The sequence below is a fragment of the Schistosoma haematobium genome, chromosome ZW, assembly GCF_000699445.3.
Source record: "Schistosoma haematobium chromosome ZW, whole genome shotgun sequence".
NCBI classification, from domain to species: Eukaryota; Metazoa; Platyhelminthes; class Trematoda; order Strigeidida; family Schistosomatidae; genus Schistosoma; species Schistosoma haematobium.
The window spans coordinates 12,579,602-12,601,867 of record NC_067195.1 but is presented as its reverse complement, the minus strand read 5'-3'; the positions used below and the strand labels follow the sequence as shown (position 1 = coordinate 12,601,867).

The 22,266-nt window shown below is 33.2% G+C and overlaps 2 protein-coding genes across 2 annotated transcripts in view; one reads left to right on the top strand and one right to left on the bottom strand.

Annotated features, from left to right (window-relative positions):
* The window catches only part of MS3_00002800 (uncharacterized protein), a 33,110-nt gene extending 25,839 nt beyond the window's left edge, over window positions 1-7,271 (top strand). The window contains exons 15-16 of the mRNA XM_051210428.1: window positions 3,590-4,039; window positions 5,488-7,271. Coding sequence (XP_051070418.1) covers window positions 3,590-4,039; window positions 5,488-5,880 — 843 coding nt within the window. The 3' untranslated portion in view covers window positions 5,881-7,271. The remainder of the gene's footprint in view (window positions 1-3,589; window positions 4,040-5,487) is intronic.
* A 3,178-nt stretch (window positions 7,272-10,449) lies between these two features.
* ESRP1 (Epithelial splicing regulatory protein 1) overlaps window positions 10,450-22,266 on the bottom strand; it is a gene marked incomplete at its 5' end in the record, with an annotated part of 32,975 nt that continues 21,158 nt past the window's right edge. The window contains 5 exons of the mRNA XM_035729978.2: window positions 10,450-11,285; window positions 12,935-13,365; window positions 15,156-15,675; window positions 17,413-18,561; window positions 19,654-19,863. Of these exons, the coding sequence (XP_035589339.1) occupies window positions 11,127-11,285; window positions 12,935-13,365; window positions 15,156-15,675; window positions 17,413-18,561; window positions 19,654-19,863 (2,469 nt within the window). The 3' untranslated portion in view covers window positions 10,450-11,126. The remainder of the gene's footprint in view (window positions 11,286-12,934; window positions 13,366-15,155; window positions 15,676-17,412; window positions 18,562-19,653; window positions 19,864-22,266) is intronic.

Here is a 22,266-nt window from a genome sequence, read left to right as displayed (position 1 = left end):
CTTAAAGTTGGTTACAAATGCGCTGACACATTCATTCTTTATTTTTCTCTCTATTTTGGACTTCCTTCATCCTGTTATTTCAAACTACATTCTCAATACTTAATCCTTCTCATTATCATTGGTACTGCGTTCGTTCGATCTCTTTTGCTACTTATCTTGTTGATTTCATCTCGTGCTAAAATGGAATGAAGATTTAGTCTAACACACATTTGTGTCAGGCTTTACGTCTATTATGACTGATTGATACTGGGTTTATTTTTGTGTTAATTTGTGGCTGTAAAATATCCTTAAAAATAAGTCTATACAAGCCTCATAAGTATTTGAATTTTATTCAATAAAATCAAATAAGAAATATTAAAGCAAAATGTAAAATGTTCGGTAAAGTACACTAATAATTTCATAGGTTTGACCACTTTTGTGAATTAGGGTGGAAATGTCTAATCTACTTCATGGTTTAATACCTCATCCCTCTCCAGGTACTCACCATAATCTCATATGGCTATACTGGTTTTAGAGCCGAACCTTGTAGAGATGTTGGTTTTTCCCACCCAGTAAGTACGCTGCTTGTGGAAGTTTCTAGGATATACTACCACTTTAAATGCTTTAAGGTGCATTTGTTAGTTTATCTGGTCCTATAGAGCAGGTTGTATTAGCTGTACAATCATGCACTTGTCAAACGAATATATAAGCACCACTCTTGCTTAGGACGTCAACCTAGTGGCCCTCCTCGTTAAGTGTCCATCGTGAGACTTGAAGGTCATTAGTCTGGTTCTTGGTTGGACCGTGGGTCTTCGCTCCTGAAGAACCTCAAACCATCATGAAATAATTATCTATAACCCTCGGATTTTCAGTGTTGCTTCGACTGAGATCAATCTGTGACAAATATAGCCTAATAAATTAATTCCTAATTTTTATTCCTACTGTTATATGATGACATAATTTAACTACGCTTTTGTAAACTTTATTTGACTCCATCACTCATGAATAGAAATAATCAAGGAATTATAGATCCTATCCAATTTCATATGTATCCTGTCGACTTATCACGTTAGTGCAACGTAGAAATAAAAAGTCGGGCACGAATTGTGTTTAGGATACACATATTTCACACATTCATTCTATCAGTCATACTGAACAAGTGAATGTGAAAATCAGTGTTCCAGTTAAAATCTTTGAATGGATAGTTGGTTTTTATTTGATAAAAGAATGTGCAAACTATAGATACCCAATTAGATTGTGAACAACAGACATACACATAAGCAATGGATACACGAAAAAAGTACATGAATATCGTTGACAAAGTCACAGATAACTGAGATATACATAGAAGGTTATATCAATGGTACACATGGGCTCCAGTATCCTGAAGGAACAAATGGCGTATGAACCAATTGTTGGTCACCAGCTGCCATGGGACTGCATCTCCTCACGATGCTCCACTGCCTTGTGGATCGAACCTTTAGGTCAAAGGCTCTGGGTGTGGCCCTCTAGGAGAACCACCTGCTTCGGTTTGGGCACCCGGGCAGTATCACAGCCCACACACAAACAATGAAATGACGATACTTACGGAAAATACTATACTTGCTTCGATTAACAGTCAAACGATTCACATTATTATTATTATTATTATTATTATTATTATTATTATTATTATTTACTTCGTCAATTATTCACTCTCTTTTATCCCCACTATATGTATCCTTATTTTTCGACGGTAAGACTAATTTATGGACGAGCCAATCAGAAGCGTTTTAGAGATTTCAAGGTTACTGCGCCAACTTCAGTGCTTAATACTAACGTACGATCGGTTCACAGGGAATTTTGAACAAAACGTGATAATTGAGCGGCTATAACAAATGAAACAGCGAGACTATAGTTTGTGGATGAATCAATCATGTATAAGACAACAGATCTCGGATTTTAACGCGAAAGCCTTCCACCCATTTAACTAAATAGATTTCTGGCATTATATCTGATGTCAGTTCGTGATGGAAACCCCATATATAATTCATAACTAAGGCAAATTATGACAATTATCGAGAACTGTATAATAAAAGCACCAGTAACACTGGCTGCAGCCAGGTACTACAATATATACGGATGTTTGGAGAGCGTACAGACTCCTACATAAGCTTGGTTATGTGCATCGTGTCGTTATCCACAAGTGACATTTTGTATACTGAACAATCGGAGTGCACATAAATTATATTGAAGCTATGTGGTCGAGGCTGAAAGATTTTTTGAGAATTTATCATGACTGCAGAGGCCGACTATTCTGTAGCCATATGAATGACTTCCTCTACTGCATGCATTACGATTTTAGAACCTCTGAACCTCTTTCTAACCTTGACAAGTTTTTGAACCACGTATAAGAAGTATATTCATTTTATTTCCTTGGTTTTGTATAGTATATTTTTACTCTATACTTACTGTTTGCTGATTGACTAATGTTTGTCAAGGTCACTTACGATTCGTTCAAAGGTCGTCCATAAATTCGAGTCTCGCCTTTTCGACTTATACAGCAGCTCACCTAAGGTAGAAACTCGGTTCTATCTAAACGTTCTCGAGTCACTGACTGGTTGGAAATTGAATGCTACCACCAAATACAAGTACTGAAGCAGTTTTTTCTGAAACCACGTGCACCATTCAAACTGGCTGCCTTCAACGTTCGCACACTTATGCAGGTCGGACAAAACATAGGGCTGGCTATGTCTTTAGAAAGTCTATCCGAGACCCGTATTCAAGACTCTGGTGAAGTCGCTTGCGGCTTCGCAAAACGTCCCGCTTATAAGCACTGGGTTTCTTCAGGCTCTTTACAACTCATTGAAACCCATGGGTCTACTCCGGGTGACCGTGAGTTTGACCACAAACGAAGGAAGATACGTAATGAAATCGGGCGAAGCTTGCGTGAGGACCGGGAAGCCTGGTGATCGAAGCGTGCTAATGAGCTGGAAACAGCAGCTGCATCTGGTAACTGCCGAAAGCTCTTCCAACTCATCCAAGCCACTGGCAGCAAGAAGTCTGGTGTGAGCGAAACAATCTGCGAGGATGACGGGATGCCATTCACTGTTCTGCCCTCGATAGCCGGTGACGACTGATCCACCGAATGAGGTGGAAGTCCACAGGGAACTCCAACTTTTGAAGCGCTAAAAATCACCTGGCCCAGATGACTTACCTCCGGCTCTTTATAAAGATGGTGGCGACCTTCTGATTAAGAAGCTGACTGCGTTATTTTTCCAAAGGTCTGGGAACTAGAGAGTGTACCAATGACTGTATCTTTCCGTTTCCCCCATTATTACTATTAATATTATTATACTACCTTACAGTAATCTGGTCGTTATTGTTCTTCCTTTTTTGTCTTTTGCGCTCGTTACCTTCTTATTTCTCTCTTTCCATTCTCATTGTTTTGTGTGGCGCGTATATATCTGATGCCCTCTTGTATCAATATTTATGTGTTTAAATAAATAGATAAATAAATAAACAATAGATGGTTATATACTATCTGAATTACTAATCTGATCGAACGTCAGGAAAATTCATAACACGTCACTGCAATACAATCGTTGTTTTCTTATTTATTTTCTTAAAGATTAACTCTCCAGGGATTTTACAAACTCAATTGTTCGCAGCTTCAGCAGATCATTGGTGGGATAAAACAGATGTACTTTTACAGACTGCTGTGGATCGATATTTAAAGACTCATTTCATGATATCATCGTCAACAGAAGAATCTCAATTTTCTGATCGATTTCATTTATTATCTTCATATGTCGCTCGTTTACAAGCTCCCAATATGAATTACTCGAGGGATTGTATATGTGTCGTCAATAATGAAGAAAATGATTATAAAGAACAATGGTTTCATGTTAAACGGTCTGCTTGGATGGAACTTGTAAAACGTACTGGGATACTTATTGTAAATTTGATACAGAATGAAAATTATATAGATTATGATAGTCGGAAAGAAAATTGTTTACATATCAATAATTATCGTGCTAATTGTCTAACTACATCAGAAATGATTTACACGTCAAATCCAGTAAGTAGAATATACTTTGTATTAAAGATAATAAGATATGAACATGTTTTACAGGAAATGTTTAGTTCACTACTAATTACTTGAATTTATAATAACTCAGCTTTGTCAAATCTAATAGGTTTTTTGTTCATCTATTGACAATAGATATTAATACAGTAAGATATATATATTCGATGTTTATGATAAATTTGTTCTGATGAACTTGTCTATCTCTTCATCCTATTTTCTGCTTAACACGATTTCGAAGTCACTATAGGAGGTAGGTGTCTTTTAACTACTACTCTCGTCCATCTGACGAGTCTCATGTAAAACGAAGCACGGACCCTAGATTTCACTTTTGACCACTATTCACCTCGGTTTATAACGCTTGTGACTAAATAGCAACATCGAGACAACCCGCACATGATGTACATAAACCAAAAAGTGATTGATCAGTTGCAGTCCTAAACATTAATGGGAAGATCCAAACTACTAATACAAAGTTAAATTAATACTCTCATTGTCCAAATTGAAATTGTCAGTTAATTACAACAAATAGTTACGTAAGAGTAGGAATAGGAATTTGAATTAGGTATAAATGTGAATGTTATTGTTATCTACGAAGTTAATGATAATAAGCAATTAATAGGATAGTTGCAATGAAAATTAAATATCAGTATGGGGTTGTGGAGATTGTTAAGTTTTTGATTGAAATCATAAATCGATTAATGCTAGACCACTATTAAAACCTGAAAGCACTGGACGGCCGTTTCATCCTAGTATCGAGCTCCCCAGCAGTGCTCATCCACGATCCCTCACGCGGGATCTGAGGTTAGACTCAAGGTATTAGGCAAGGATGTCAAATCAATTGATAAGATAGTGAATCTTTATCCTTTGGGTGAGATGGTTAGGGCATGTATTATGTATATTTACCCACCGACTGTCTCGATGCAGAATGATGGCTGATGTAGGACTTGGTTAGATGAAAGCTAGAATTGGCCGAATCAAAACATGGGATCAGTCTATGAAGACGCTGACTATTAGACTGAGTCATGTATGTATGGTTGAGGTTCTCGTGATTGTCGTAACCAGTGTTTGGAGATATGGCTCGAAATCGTTCGCATCGGTGCAAGGGTATTCACTTTTCATTTTCCCATAGATCCTGAGTCTCTCAACCAACTTATCTTCATAATCCGCATTACCGGATCGTTTTTTCAATATCTAATCTTTTTTATTTCCATTACTACTATTACTACCACTACCTCTACCGCCTTGGAATATTTCATTTCTCTATGCAAATGGAATATGAGAACTTGAATCGATGTGCGCATGTGCCAGGTTCGACGTTGCGTATGACTGATTGGGAATAATCATCAAACCCTCCTTATTCTATTTATTCCTTATTATCCTTCAAAATGTATTTACCCTTAACTATGTTGATTGATTCCCCGCCGTGTGTTTGTTTTCAGCTTCATTATTCAGGTATGGATGCAATGACGTCGTCAGTACAAGCGGGTTTAGAACTGGCAAACTTAACTTTACACTTGTTGCCACATAGAAATCAATTCCATTCTAAATTCTCTTCATTAGTATCTACTAATGAAACAGTAATTAGTGTTGACGATCAATCTAATGATACATGTGATCCTAATTCCAATGAGTCATTCAATAATTCACATTCCCATCGATCATTAGATGATGCTGAAGTCGTTAAATCATCATGGGGACGTGTACAAAATTCAAATTGTCAATCTCCAGAATCCTATTTCAATAATAACGCGGAATGTTTAAGTGCACGTACCAGACGCCTTTTGAAACGAAGGCATTCTGAATCAGATCAAAATCTTATTTGTCTTGAGTGATACATTAACTTATTTTATATGTGTCTTACTAGTTATTATAATTATTATTACTATGTAGAATCCTATCATATATATAACGTTCCTAGATGTATATATTAATAATAACTGTACTACAAAGTGCAATTTACCTATTTATGACCAATGAGACTAGTAATACTATTTTAATAATCGGTTTCGCTTTTACATTTATGAGAGATTTTAGCCAAAAAAATCAAGGATGAGTGCGTTTAAATATGCCTACCTTTGTTTATTTGTTCCTGTTTAATTTTTGTTTAAAGTGTTCCACATCTACCACGTAATTTTCTTTGCCAAATTATATTTATCCTTTAATATTTTGTTATCTACTACACAGATGCACTTACTCCACACCTCTTTTTCTTATTACACATCTTATTCAATTTTCTCTTCACTATGTAACTACTGTTTGTTTCCTTATATATATATATATATATATATATATATAAAATCTATGCTGTTTTATTGGTTTATGGATTTCACACGTATACATGTGTATTTATAGATGCAGATGTGTGTATATGTATTACCATTTTGGTTTTCTGTAAAAATTTTCTTTATTATGTTTTCGTTATTATTGTTGGTTCATTACGTAATGTATGTCATGAAAAATATGCCAACATTTTAATGAATGAGAATGTCTTTTTCGAATAGTAATATTCTTCCTTTTCATTCAAGTGTTATGACTCAGTTGAATGCGATTCGATGTTAAATAATACTAATTGCATTATAAATAATCTTTATTGTAGAATAAATAAATGGTTTATAGATGAGGTTAGTGTTAAAAACAGGATTGAATAAAAAATTGTGAATTTTCGAATGAATAATCTTTTTAAATACACACCATTGAGGAGTATTATATTAGGATATAATAACTATTCAGTTCTGTTTGTTTTTCTTCCCAAAATCTCCGTTACCAATTGTTATATCCGCGTCGCTAATTACTTAAACTTAAAACAAGGAAACTCTGTAATGAAGACTGGTACAAGTGAAGATTTATTAGCTCCAAAACACGAAAACTACTAGTCGAAAATGCACTCATTTATATATTGATTCGCATACACATTTGATTATGAATTAGTAAAACGTTACATATAGAATTATCACAAAATTGCACTTTGCATTTCATGCTAAACATAGTTCACGTTAATCTAATACAAGCATATCATATCTTCAACAAAACATCACTCTGAAAGAATCCAATGTTATACTGAATAAAATAGCATATTGAAAATACAATAAATATTACAATTAATAATCATCATATTGAATTAAAAACTGATGTTGATCTTCATTGTTGTGAAGTGTAGAATATATTGGTATATGTGTATATATCACTTATTGTTAATGTTGTTGGTACCTACGATAAGGATTTTTTAGTGTTATATATTTATATACCATTTCCACTATTCGAACGGCCGCTACATTTAAAGTCCATGTAAATATTTACACAGTGTCGTTAAGAGATCGTTTTTCCTCTATTTTCTTGATCATGTTTCTGATTTTTCTTGTTCAGTAAGACTGATTAGAGTCAGATAAATATCTTGTACTGAAATATACCTGTAAGAATAGCATGTTCTCTAATCAGTTGATCCATAGTTTTATAGTTACCAGCTCAAGAATCGAAAATCAGGATGCACAGGACATCTGTTTTGTCCTAGAATGAGTTTCTTTACCAGTGTTTTTCCATGAACTCATTTGGGTTGAACTATTAGTTTAACCTTCATGGCTTACATTCTTAATTCGATGTCCACTGGTGTGGTGTTCTAATCATGTTTACTTTGATCAAGCCTTACTCGGTAAAGCTGATTAGTTTGTCTGGATTAGAATCCGCTTTCCGAGGCTTGATAACCCACCGTGTGGACGTGATTTCGTGGGGAAATCGTTAGAACTCTTGCGTCTCGGCTCACGGACACCGCACCTGGGACAAGTATAGCTCACATGCACACCGGTAACACAAGTTTTCATTTATGCATACCATATCATACACGAAAGTATATTCACCCACTGCGAGGGTAGATGGTCACCGATTCCTTCGAACGTACTTGCTACAACTGACTGTCTCTTATGCATTATGTACATATCGCTGGTATGAGGGATTGTATCCATACACTTCATGAAATACACATAAGTATAAGCGCTCTCTCATGATGGGTTGATGGTCACCTTTCCCTAGTATTTGCTACCACATATTTTTATTATCTTCGACCTGGAGGATTAGTCCTCTGATTTGAATAAACATGGGCAGACATTTTTTCAGAGTATATTCCTTGCACTAACCACACGTGTGTTCTTTGGATATACATACATACATGATTTGCACAAGCCGAGACTCATGCAATGTATGTACATAAGCAGGCACATCGGGCAGCCCGTCACGATTACAAAAGTCTCAAAGAATGAAATTCGAATAATCCAAGATCAGCATGGGTGCGGTGCTTTAACCTGATCTCTCCCGACCGCCCAAATTAGCTAGCTAACTAGGATGCCATCACTACCCGGCAGCGCCACACGGATTTCGCTGCCATGTGCACTGGTAAGAAATTGTATACCGTCCCATAGCAGCTGTTCAGCGCTTCGTGGTTACAATAATAGTTTAACTAAGTTATTTTCATGGTATAAACTGTAAAACTCAACAATCTCCATTCATAGTATTCTTGGAACCAGTGATACTTGCGTACTATTTATTTTGTTTTTCATGTTACTTATTTGTAAAATTGAATATTAGTAAAGCTCTTTTGCCATGATTAACGTTTTTTCATCATACCTGAGCATTATTTAGTTAAAGTAAACGAATGGTCTTGGTAACTATAAAAACAGTGTTTTATTTAATGGATAAAATGATTTTTGTAAAGAAAAATGTAAAGTACCACACTGTTTTTTTAAACATTTCTAAACCCTATCTATTTTCGTTATCAACCTCAGGAGTACGAACCAGAACCAATGGTCAGTTTGTAGCAGTAGAAAGTAATGCTTTTACTATTAGTATTCAGTAAAATAAAGATAAACATTGTCCTCTTGTAGTTCAAAGCATGAGATTTTGAAATACTATTTTTGGATAGATAGACTGTAGAAGTGGTTAAAATATAAAGTATAGATAAAAATAATATATTTGTAATATCCCAATGAGCAGAAAATTGGATTTTCTGACGTTTCGTGACTTAGTGTAAGTCACTTCTTCAGAGAATAAATAACCAAATTAAAATTAATCCAAGTTTAAATAGTACAACGGAACAATGCTTATTTATTCTCTGAAGAAGTGACTTACACTAAGTCACGAAACGTCAGAAAATCCAATTTTCTACTCATTGGGATATTACAAATATATTATTTTTATTTATAACAATCAACCCAATGCTCAATTTATTCGAAATTATCAAATCAAACCTTGGTAATGACACCTACAAATATAAAGTAGTTGAGATTTATAGCCGAAAGGGGGATTTTGTTATAATTGAATACTTTCAGGCCAAGTATTTCAGTCATTAAAATTTTACTATCTTGGTAGACAACAGTAAACATGCGAGAGAAATGACTATTTGAACTTTCAACGGAATGACTACTGTTGTTGGCATGGTTGTGATTGTCAGTGGGATTTGTATTAACATTAAGGGGTATATTTCTACTGGCTTTTTCATGAACTAATTTAGAATTTTGTAGGTGCTTGTCGTTTTCCTTAATAATTTATGGTTTGGGCCTATGTAAATTAATGTTTTGGTTGCTAACTAACCTCACTGTTATTAATCTAAATATATGCTTTCAGTATTATTGGAAAGTCAGGGTAGTTTTGATGACTGACGTGATAAAAGCAATTTTTGATTTTGTTGAAGGGCCTTGGGATATTGTTTCTATTTGTAGGTTATATTCGTTGCAGATTGATCTCAGTTTCAGTACCACTAAGAACCAAGGAACAATGAACATTTGTTTTGTCATAATATAAAACTCTTCTACAGTGTTACTTAACAATAATAGTCGGCTCACTTGGACTTATCTCAAGATATTCTTGAGTTGTTAGTCCGGAGTCGTACCCCGTGGGATTACGACATGTCAGAAATAAAACAATTGTCACTACTGGTGTTGGATAATCGTTACTCTGTTAAATATTGTAAGTTAGAACTGTACTACCCTTGTTAACTGACCCAGTGATTCTAACCGTTCGCTGGTAGATCTAGGTCCCATTCCTGGTTGAGTCGTAGGTACGCACTTCTGAGGAGGCTTATTGTTATATCCGGTGAAGATTAAATTACAGGTAAATTCCAAGGACTATTAATGGACTAATGTTCTATAAATATTCTTGTTGTATAACTATTCAACAATTAGATTATGTATATTTATATTCCCCTATTATAAGCTTTATTTTGACCTATAATTTATTATTATACGATTTACGGTTCTTAAGCTATGTTCAGTTTATTAACTACTGCCTCCCACATTCACAGCCACTTTTTGGGCTTATTTGTGTACAAATATTATTTCCTATTTTATGGTACGTTGCGGTCTGTGTGATTGATATATAAACTAAGTATGCCTGAAATAAACGATCTGCTCTGATTCGGAAGCTGGTATCTTGTTCTGGACTCAAGTGGAGGGGCTCGTAGGACATAGGACCAATAAGGACACTAAACTGCCCACACCGGTTGAACGTCATTGGTTGGCCTAGTGCGAAGATTCGTATAAGTCGTATTCGGATTGGTAGATAAGTCGTGTGATCGAAAAGTCAGACATCCAAGGTCATAACACTTAGGAAAAAGCAGTTATCCAATGCGGCCGTTAATGAGACCAACCTATGACAAATAAAATCTACAGCGTTTGATTAACAATTTCTAACGCCTTTTAAATTTGGACAAGACATATCAATACTTCCTGATTACTAACTTTATACCTGATGATATTCGATTGGATGCTCATTCAAAACAAATAAACTTACTTAGATCAGAATACAATTGGTTTTGAATTATATATTTAGAGAAAATCAATGATCGATCATTTCAGTATTCGACGCATAAAAAATCAGAAAGCACAAACAAAACAATCCGAAATAAATTAAATGTTTTTTTAAAATATAAATTAGAAACGAATATTTTAGTTTTTCGAATTAAGTTCGAGTTAAATACCTAATAATGAGTATATATCGTGTTTTTGTTTTGTTCATTTAACATTATTTTAGTATATCAGTTTAATATAATAGAAATGGTTCGGCCATTTATCTGTCGTTTGAATTGTAATTTAATTCAATTGATTTGTGCACTAATTCGAGAATTGTTCAATATTGTATTGTTAAATTCTTGAACAATTAATTCTGCATCTGAATTATTTTGTAGATAAACTTTAGCAAAACCATTAGATATTTCATTTAATAAAGAATGTTCGAATTGTACAGATAATATTTTCTAAATAGAAGATAATATTATGTGTGTTAATTACAGTGAAAATTTGTGTTGTTAATTTATTTTTATTCATAGTGAAATTTATTTATAGAAATCTATAGAAATATTTAATATTCATCGATTAGAAATTATATTCACAGGAAACCATGAGTAATGTACTGTACATGACAATGTCGACGTACACATCCATCAACATTGATAAATAGTTAAATGGAGATTGTTTTGTCACATAGCCAACTATGGACACAAATCCGTTTGACAAATTTCAAGATTATAGATCGATAATAGTTTTTGAATGGAGGAAGCCTAATACTGAAATCAATCTATGCTCATTATACTCGCCAAGTACAAGTTCATTTAGTCGCATGACCAGCGTTCAACTCAAAAAGGTAGTCAACGTGAATTGAAAGTAACACGTTATACACTTCATTAGATAATTTTATAAACGTCACCGTTAGTTAATTGAAGCGTAGGATCTCATGATACCCAAAGTGACAATGAAAGTTTAGTAATTAGATTATCTAGTTAGTATAATGCAATATCACTCAAAACATGCACTCGCGTTACAAATCGTCTACATTATTTTAGTTTATTAGATATTTTGATTATCAGAGTTGTGTTTTAGACATTACACTAAACAAAAATTCACTAATTGTTCAAAATTTGGTTAGTTTTTATGGGTGCAGGTAATTGAATGTGCTTAGTCAAGGACGGAAACTATATAATATCTCACTCTGCACAACTGAGTGTTTGTAGGATTACTTACCACTTAACTAATTAAGCTATTTTGGCCTTTTTACCTCTCATCGACTAGGTAATATACGGTTGCCATTAAGGTAATATATTATGTTCCGCTTTGTTGACAACAGTTTGTGTCCTTTTATAAATTCTGAGTACAGTTTGTTAGTAGCTTGACATAATTGGAAATTGTCAAAGTTAGCTTCCTAAGAATGATTCACTCAAGTATTTAGCAATACTAACATAGATTGAAAAATTAATTGTATTAATCTTTTATACACACTGAATAACTTCGGTTTAAGTAAAATCTAAACGGACTTTTTCAATTGATTATCTATATAAGTGTAGATAAGTATCGGTGTTGATCTATGAACCTAGACGTCTCGTGCTAGTTGATATTTATCAACTAGACATATTCACAAGAGAATCAATTGTCCTTGTGACATTCTTACCTCCATCACTGTATCTGATAATTCAACAATTAGTCTGCTCTGCGCCCAGACTAACATATTGTGTCATTAGGGTGTTGAAATTGATGTGCCATTGAGTAGTGACTAATATCATGTTTATCTAATCCTTGAAGTGCTTATCGGGTTCCACTAATCAGACCGAAGTTTCACCACTAGTCTCGATGCCATGCACACTCTATTGAGATGTTAGACGGTTGGATGTAGTCGAAAGGAAAATCTGAACTTAGGTTTCGTACTATTTGACACTCGTCAGCAAGGTTCGTCCGGTCATCAAAATTTACAATCGATGAAAATAAATAAACCTATAACCCACCAGTGAGGTAACATGTTGCCATTACAATTGAGTATCGCTATCAAAAAGTTTACTCTCTGCGATACTCACAACTTAATTGTATGGTATCTCAAAAAGTTTAATTACATTTAGGCAAAAGAATATCAACATACTACATTGTTAATTTTTTTCTCCAACCATTTTGTAAAATCACTTGTGGTCATTTCTTTTGGAAAGCCTTGAACAGTTACAATTATTGGTTTATTTTCTGTTTTGGAAGCGACCAGATTATTTGTCTTATACACCTGCATTTCAGGACTATTCATAATTGTAATTTGCTCTGCATTACGATTATTTGGCCATGAATTTGTCCAATCAGAATTCCCTTTGAATTCGGATAAGTTGTAACCACTATTGATAATGTTATCTTTGTTCTTATGACAATTCGTTAAGTAGGGAATTGAAGTTGAAAGTAGTTCAGTCGATTCATTATTATTTAACATTGAATTGTTTGTAAAGAAATTTGGAATTGATGTTTGATAAATCAAATTCGGTATTTGAAATCCTAGCATATTTGATAATGGAGGAGTATATTGAATTAATGCTGAAATAGAATATAGTTGATGTAAAACATTTCAACATCAGGTAGTTTCATTAATTAAATTATTACCAGACATTGAAGTTCATTAATGTGTACTGACCATGATAATTAGGCTGCAATGAAGCACTGAATTTTGGAATATAATTTCTAAATCGAAATAAACAATGCCATATAAATAAAACTGGATTTTTATTTGATTCGTCTAAAACCTATTGGTTATTTTACTTCATTAATACAGTGGCATAAATTGTTCATCGAATTACTGAATAAAATCAGCTTCCAAGGTTTTTGGTGCAACTTAAGAATGTTCGGGAATTCATGACTTGTTGGCGGCCGAATACAGTGATGACACATTAGAGAAAAGTTCTTTTCGAGTCCATCAAGTGTTTCATTGAAGGCTGTGAAAACAAAAGATGGTGGTAGACTAAGATAATCGCTGATCTCTTACAGTGTTGTAGTTAATTAATTCTGTTACGTTTATTAGAAATAAATGATCATTGGTTATTTCATTTGGCTTTTGACTTTATCGATAAAGGTCGGTTAGCACTAAATGATCAGACAAATATAACATTAGTCGCTTTTCAGTGATCTAGTAATTGTAGACAAATCAGTCTCATAAAGGTCAGTCGTCCCTAGAACAACTCAGTGGTATTGTCTCAGATTGTGAAGCTATGTGTCTAGGACTTGAGTTCCACATGGAGCATCAGCTCTCTCAAGATTGCTGATATTTTCTGCTGAGGACTACTGACTAGTAGGAAACCCAAGTATGGGATCTCTCGCAGACTACTTCTAACCATCTGACGACTTTTATTTTTATGTTTTATCAATCATGTTATTTGGCTAGTAAAACATACCCAAATTATTGTGATTAAATATTTCATAACAAAAATAGCTTTATTTCCCTTATATATACTTACATACTCAATCAGTTGGTTAATCATTTTGAAACCTATTTGATCGACATTTTTTGTGTGATTCTTCCAGAAAACATATCATTTCGATCAATTTATTAATCCCTGTTATTTTATCAATTGATTTATGCTGACATAGATGACTGATTTATATTTTTTTAAATAAGTGATAAATTCCACGTCAGTTTTCATTCCTGTAATGTATTGTAGAATGAGAATATTTGTGTTTGTTATTACTAATTACTGTAGTGGTTTCCTATATTTACTACCTTATACTTTGAAAGCTCGTTTTAATCATAGTTAAAGAAGTGGTAGCGAATTTAACAACTCAGGTTGGTATTTTTGATGCTATTGATTTTTTGAGATATATAATTTTTCATTATTATTCTGGACAACAACAGGGCGCTTACATTATGTAGAATTGAGCTTCTTGGTTATTCCAATCGTGCAAAGCATGTTGGTGATGTTATCCAGAATGACAATGGATACTACGTAGTTAAACCACCTTGTTCAAAGTACTAAGCGACACAAAAGGTCATGTGTTATGTTCTGTACTATCTAAGACTGATACTGAAACTCAAACTTCCTTAACTCAAGTCTCTAACCAGCTACTGAAAAAGAACACTATGAGTGAAGGAAATTTACTGTGCTCAACTGACACATGTTCAAAAGAACTCATTTATATAGTTCGATATATAAATAGGTCTACTTAGAAAATAAAACCATTTTTTTTTCCATTCACATCCCTTTCTTATTAGAAGATTTTCAATAAACACATCACAGCCTTCCATTTAGTGACTTTTGATTGGTCTACTATATTAAATTATTACATTACATTATTTATTCAATACAAATAAGGAATATCAATTCTCGTCAACATACCATTAGTTATATTATTATCAATTAAAGGTGTTGGGAATGAAAATGTGCTATTTATCCCAGTGATATAATTTGGAAAATTTGATGTCGGTGGTGGTACATTGAAACTGTTCAATTCTTCATTACTGATAAATGGATTCAAGCGAAATTCTGGAGATTTTATACGTAGAAAATTAGTTTGCTTAATACCATAACCTGACTGTAATGGTATTGATGATTTTAGCATAGGAGTAATATCATCTAAATGATGCAACTGAGTAAAAATTATTGAATTCATTAGATTAGACAACCTTGATGTTGATGATGATGGAATGAGATTATTTGTAAATATTCCAATATTTCTTGACATATTAGATAATAGTTTATTTAAATCTTCTCTTGTACATTGAAGTACATCAACATATACACCAACTGGAATTTGCAATCCATATTTAATGAAAATACTTTTATGCTTTTGTTCACAAACAGTTTGAGCAGATAATTCTGTTACAAATTGAATCATAGCTTCACCAATAGGTTGGCCCTTTGAAAATAATATTTGTACAAAAGAATGTGATTGAAAAACTCCATTATGAAGAATTTACAGGGACTATTAGATTTTATATTTTAAATTACGGGACGTCCTTAGTTAGATAAACAATCAAAAGCAAGAGACACCTAAAATATGTTCGATCCTAGTACAGAGGTTCTCAACATTGCGCATATAAGACACCACATGGAATCAGATTCAGGACCTAGCAACAAGCGCTTAACCTGTGGACCACTGAGTTGATATCCAACTGTATACATCACTTACTTTAATCAATTGAAGATATTTCCTAACCATCTTTTCATAGCATTGGTCAACGTCTGTTTTACATCTGATATGGTCCAACTTCATCACAAAAGATGGCTTCTTACTAGACACCTGGCAATCATTTTTCGAAAATAGTCGATGATAAATGCATGACTGTTAATAGCATGAGAGTATGTGGAGATTATTGAACATTATAGTCCACATCACAGACTGACCTTAGTTAGAAATATAGACACTTTAGTTGCCAACTCAATGGTCAAAATTCTAGAGCTCGCCATCAGACCTGAAGGTTCTAGGTTTGATCCTCAGTGAGATTCTGGGTACGTACTGTTGCAAAGTCCTATATTAGAGATAAACAGTTGTCTGATGCTTGACAGTTTTTGATGGCTGTTTAACTAAGGTCAGTTCTTGACGTTTACTGTAAAGCATTTTGTTAGAATTTTTATAAATAAAAATGTCCTGTGAAATCAAAAAGAAGGTCAAGTAGTTGTGGAGAAATTTGGTTTTGAACAATACTTTTAGTAATATACTATACTTTTCAAACTCGATTTCTACTTTACAGTTGGCTGATTACTGAGTAGTGACTAATATCATGTATTTTCTGGTCATTTTAGTGCTGAGCGAGTAAAATTGCCATTGTCATGTTTCCTGAAGTTGATGGGCTTGATTCATGTAGAGTCATAGGTGTGGAGTGGTAGTAATTTTGAAATCAGGGTGAAATAGTTGTCGAGCGCTTTATGATTCTCTTTGGTTCAGCAACAGATATCAAATCGTGGATAAAAATTCAATTTTACACAACATCACTGATTCTTAATTCACTCTTTTGTTGTGATAAGTTTTTAATTACTGGTCAAATATTTATTTACATTCAGTTTTCTTCTTGAGTAACCCATTACAATTAACCAAATAAATTAATTTCACCATAACTGAATTATCTGATAATTACAGATAACTAATTCAGTCTCCTGTCAGTCTTAAGAATATCCTACTATGTGTGTGTGTGTGAAAGAGAGAGCTTGTATGGATATTTATATATAGTATTTAACTACGTGAGTTGTTAAGTAATAAACAAAAGGAATGGATGAGTATTTTTTTTAGTATATTTTGCATTGTTTGTTGAATAGGTTATTACTTCTATTATTATTTTATTCAGTCAACCGCAATCTATAGAATATGTAGATCTGTAGTTGATACTGGAATCCAGGAAGCCTGTTTCGTTCTATTCGTAACTCATCAGCTGGATGGATCTGGCAAATCCCAATATTGATGTTCACATTAAGACTCTTACCGAGTACCGTTTTCTTCAGGCAATGCTCACAAGACGTATATGTTTCCAACTAGGACTGATCAACACTTAGCCAAGATTGCTGAAAACGGAATAATTCAAACTATTTTTAATATGAAAAACTTTAGTCTAGTTTGTTCCCATTTTATTAGAAAAAAAGAATGAATTAGAAATCGTACCGTCATATCATACACTAAGTGTATTCCATGTAAGGCTATATTACGCCAGTTATCTTGTAGAAATATTAAAATATCTGTAATATCAGCATTGATTGGCATGCCACATATACGTACAAATGTTCTAGTAATTTGTTCCATTGATGAATTGATATTCAATAATAAATTTTCATTAATTTCATTTTTGTTATTATTATTACTACTGCTACTACCATTATCATTAGTAGTATTAGTACTACTGCTAGTAGTCGTAGTACTAGCAATAGTAGTAGTAACTGCAGTAGTAGTAGTTGTTGTCGCCGACGTTATCTTTATCATCAAATTTGATCCAAATATTTGCAACAACTGCGAATTAGTAAGATCTGGTATAATGAACTGACCATCAATATTTGTAATTGGTGTAGTATTATTGATACTAACATTACTACCACTAGTACTACTGGTGTTACTGTAACTATTATTAATGCTACTATTGATATTACAATTCACACCGTTAATTGTTATAGGTATTGGATTTATTGGAAATCTTGGTAGAACTAATGTTGAGCTAAAATTATGATTGTTATTGTTATTATTAGCCACAACTGCAGCAGCACTATTTAATGAGCAGGCTGTAGCAATAGGTCTACCACAAGGTTGATTTGGTATCAACTGATTTGATGTGAAAATATTTGTTGTTAATGTTGTAGGTGTATTGATAAAAGTAATGAAATTATTCAACATATCTAGACTATTGAAATGATTCGATGAATCTGTAGGCAGAATATTTGTCATTGAATTATTTATATTTGTACTTGATAGAACTCTTTGAAAGTATGAGTTACCATTTTGTGGTATATTTGGTGTTAAACCAAATGATAGGGTTTGTTGTTGTTGTGGTTGACATAGTGATGTGTCGTTTACAAATGAAGGATTTGAGTTGATTATTGAAATTAGATTCGGAGAACATGTAAAGTCTGGAATAGTTGACTGATTAGGCAGTAATTTCAAATTGTAATCTGAATAAATTAAATTATTATTGGTTTCAGTGAAATGTGGCATGTATACATTACTATTATTTGCAGTAAATACAGAATTGTTACATTCTGTTAAATGATTATTCCAACAATGAATTTGTTCTTCACAAGTTGAATTTAAAATACTATTCATTACCTGTAAAATGCGAGAGAGAAAACAGCTGTGAAAAAGTTTAACAAGTTTCAGAAAAGTTTCATTATCTGATCGTTCAGTATATCAAATGTTGATAAGATCAGCTGGTTATCACCATCAAATTTTAGAAATACATAAATCCGTAAACAGTACTACCATGGATTTATGATAATTTAGTAAATATTATATGAATTGTTACATAATATTTACAGTTTAATAATAATACAATTTATGATATACACGTTTTCTACTAATTTAGACCCATCAAATAGTTGCACTAACATTTATATTCATCTTACTACTGAATCAACAGACTGGGAAATATAAATTTTAAAATCTGATCACATTCACTGTAGCACAATAACAGAGCAGGTTATTTAGGGTAAATCTATCTTAAGTTTATCAAGTTGAAAAATTCACAATTACTCACTATCTATTTGATTTGTGCTATGGTAATTCCTACTTATGTGAGTTCAGTGATGAATACCATGTTAGTTTCTCATGAATAATTTTCAATATTCAAAAGAAATTATAAATTGAATGTAATTATTTCGTACTCATATTGAAGACGAGAGAGCACGTTACAATTAGGTCATCCTAGTTCAAGTTGCCAGGATAGTATATGATGATGATCAAATACGGAATCGGGCATATAATCCTCAAGATCGGCAGTAAATAACTGAAAGTGAAAATGCAAATTATTTCAATCTCACTTAATTTTTATATGGTAATGCTATCGTTAAGTTTATTATAAATAAAGAAGCTTTTATTGTGAATTAGTAGTGTGGTGTGGGCTACTTATATTGACATAAGTAGTATATAATGTTAGTCGTGAACAGAGGGTCTGGCAGCAGAGAGACAAGAGGATCGAACAGTAAAGAATGGAAAAAGGATGCGATTTGTATGAAAATGCCAGAACGATGAAGTCTGAGTCATTTTGAGACAATTGGTGGACATTTTGCAAATTAAGCATTTACTTTATGATTGTTATATATATAAATTTTACATATGAGAAACTACTCCTTTTTAACTCATTATAATATTTCAACATAATTTATATGAATTATAAACAATTTTAATAGCAGTAATCATTACCTGGTTGACTTCAGCTGGAGTCGATTTAAACAATTCAATATAACGACTACCAATATGTTGTTTATTATTTTCAAGTGCTTTTTCAGCGATAATTTTTGTCTCAAAAATAACAAAAGCATCACCAGTTGCTCGTCCATCACGTTTATTAACAAATAGAATCCCATCGGAATTAAATTGTATTGAACAATTTATATTTGCAAAAAATGAAATCTATAGATTTGGTAAACAGACAAAAGAAATTATATTGCGTATGACTTACTATTGATTAGATTTAGGGTTTCTATGCAAATTGAAGATAATGTTTCCAACAGGAATCGAAAACAATCTGTCAAAAACCAGGAATTAGCGGACAATAATTTTGTTTTGGTCTGTGTAACACTTGAGTTGTGTGCAATCATGATATTAAACTGATTTCTACTCAGAACTTCGAAAACGTTTTGGGATGCATGATCCTACTTTAATGACTTCAGTCAATATATGGTAAAACACGATCATTACGTAGTGTCATCAGTAATCTCTATTTTACTTCCAAAATAACTGAACTTTACTTGTCATGACTTTTACCTCGTGGACATCCCTTAAAAAAGTCAGTACTGTTCGCTCCAAACGTCAACATGTTACTCATTTGGGAACTGAGTTTCGGAGTGAACATCAAATCTATGCTTCAGGCACACCCAACTGACATGTTACCCTATAGTCAAATGCCATCTCTTCTATGTAAACTTGTGTCATAATGGCTATATAAAGAGATTCCACACAGGATCCACATATGCCAACTAAGTCTGATCAAAAACATCAATAATGGGGTAACTCAAACCATGAAAATTAAATTAAGAAGTAAGTTTAATAATTAGTCTTTTATTGTTAATCAGTTAAAGCAACTTACAATGCAGAATCCGACTAATTTTAAAGGATGAAAATAAGACACAATCCTTTCTCTGACTCATCAACTAATTAATCTGATATATTGGCATTTTCATATATACACGCACCATGTGAAGTAGATTTGCACATGCAAGCAAGTATTTTCTATTGATGACATGCATTTAAATTTTCATAAAGACAGTGACGTTGAAACACAAGCCTTATCATTTTCCAAGGATTTAAGCTCAAACTAAATCATTTAATTTATTGTTTTTTATGTCATATAATTTCACATTAAATGAAGTTGAATAGTGGCTACGAGAGGAATAATTAACTGAATATACAGACATCCCAGTTTTATTGTTCACACTGAGATTCAAACCCGGTACCTACTACTTCAAGTACTAACATTCGGACCCAGGTTTATCCAGCTGACAAGTTCCGAATAGGACAAAACACATGTCCTCAATTCCTCTCCTGTACATAATCAAACCTTAATGTAAACTAAATGGCGGTTATAGATCGACAGGGAATGTTCATCTGCATTCCTAAATATCAAATACTGAAATCTGCAAACCATTACAAGTTGATCCTCGTAACTAGTTGTGAATTTTATTAGCATATATATTTACGATTTAATTACTGTGAATAAATTTAAAAATTTGTTATCGCTAATGTTCTAAGATAGTCTTCAACTATCTGCAATTTTTTGGGTTATAATTTGATAACCATGTTATTCGCTCTCTATACTCATCAGATTTAGCCAGTGTAATTCGTTTTTGATTTCGAAATGAAAAATGGGTAGCGTGGATGATAAAAAGTAAAGCGATGGGGCGAGCGAAGAGACTGTTGGAAAATTTCCAGGGACATTTCGAATAATCGAAACAAAGGTGAGTTGAGTGCATTTTTACAAATGGTAAGTGTTTCGGAATGCATAAGACTTAAATAACCTAAAGAGGGAGTCATGAACACAGGTCAAGTGTTAGTTGGAACTCGTCAGTAAGGCGTTTCTGTAATATTGAGGGACTTGGTTCTTTTTTCGGGATTCGACTGTTTGTCACGCAGCTTCCCAGTCTGAGACGTCATCAATGAGCTGAGCGCTCCACAAATTACTTCCTTTAATACGAACATATTTGCTGTTGATTGATTGCCGAGTAGTGACAAATATCATGATTGTCAAATCCTTTAGATAGAATTTGATCATACCCAAAGTATTTGACAGAGACGATAATGGTCATCGGGTCAACCACTTGAAAATATGTCTCTAGAAGACGAGGTTAGTCACAAAGCGTATAGCTTAATATATTTCGAATTGTCTCATGGTACATTTATTTACCAAGTAATTTTATGTGGAAACAGAGGAAGGTCATTCTAGTAAAACGTCAAATAAATTAAACAAACATAATTAAAAATATGCAATAAGGATAGAATAAATAGAAAGAATAAGTTGTCACACCACCACCCTCTGTCATTAAACTGAATTCCCAGGAATAGTTAATTGTGCTCGTCAATTAGGCTTGATATTTTTTGCACGTAATGTCAACAGCATATTTGCAGTTTAAAAATAACAAGTTTTGACAAGTATTCTTATTATTCTTATTACATTTTCATGTAACATTGTTACAGATAAGTGCCACATTAATTGATATAGACATTTTATAAAACGTATAAATGTATCACTATCACGTGAAAGGTAGTCATATTTTTTATTTGAATAGTTGAGATCATGAGTGAACTGAAGCTAGAGCA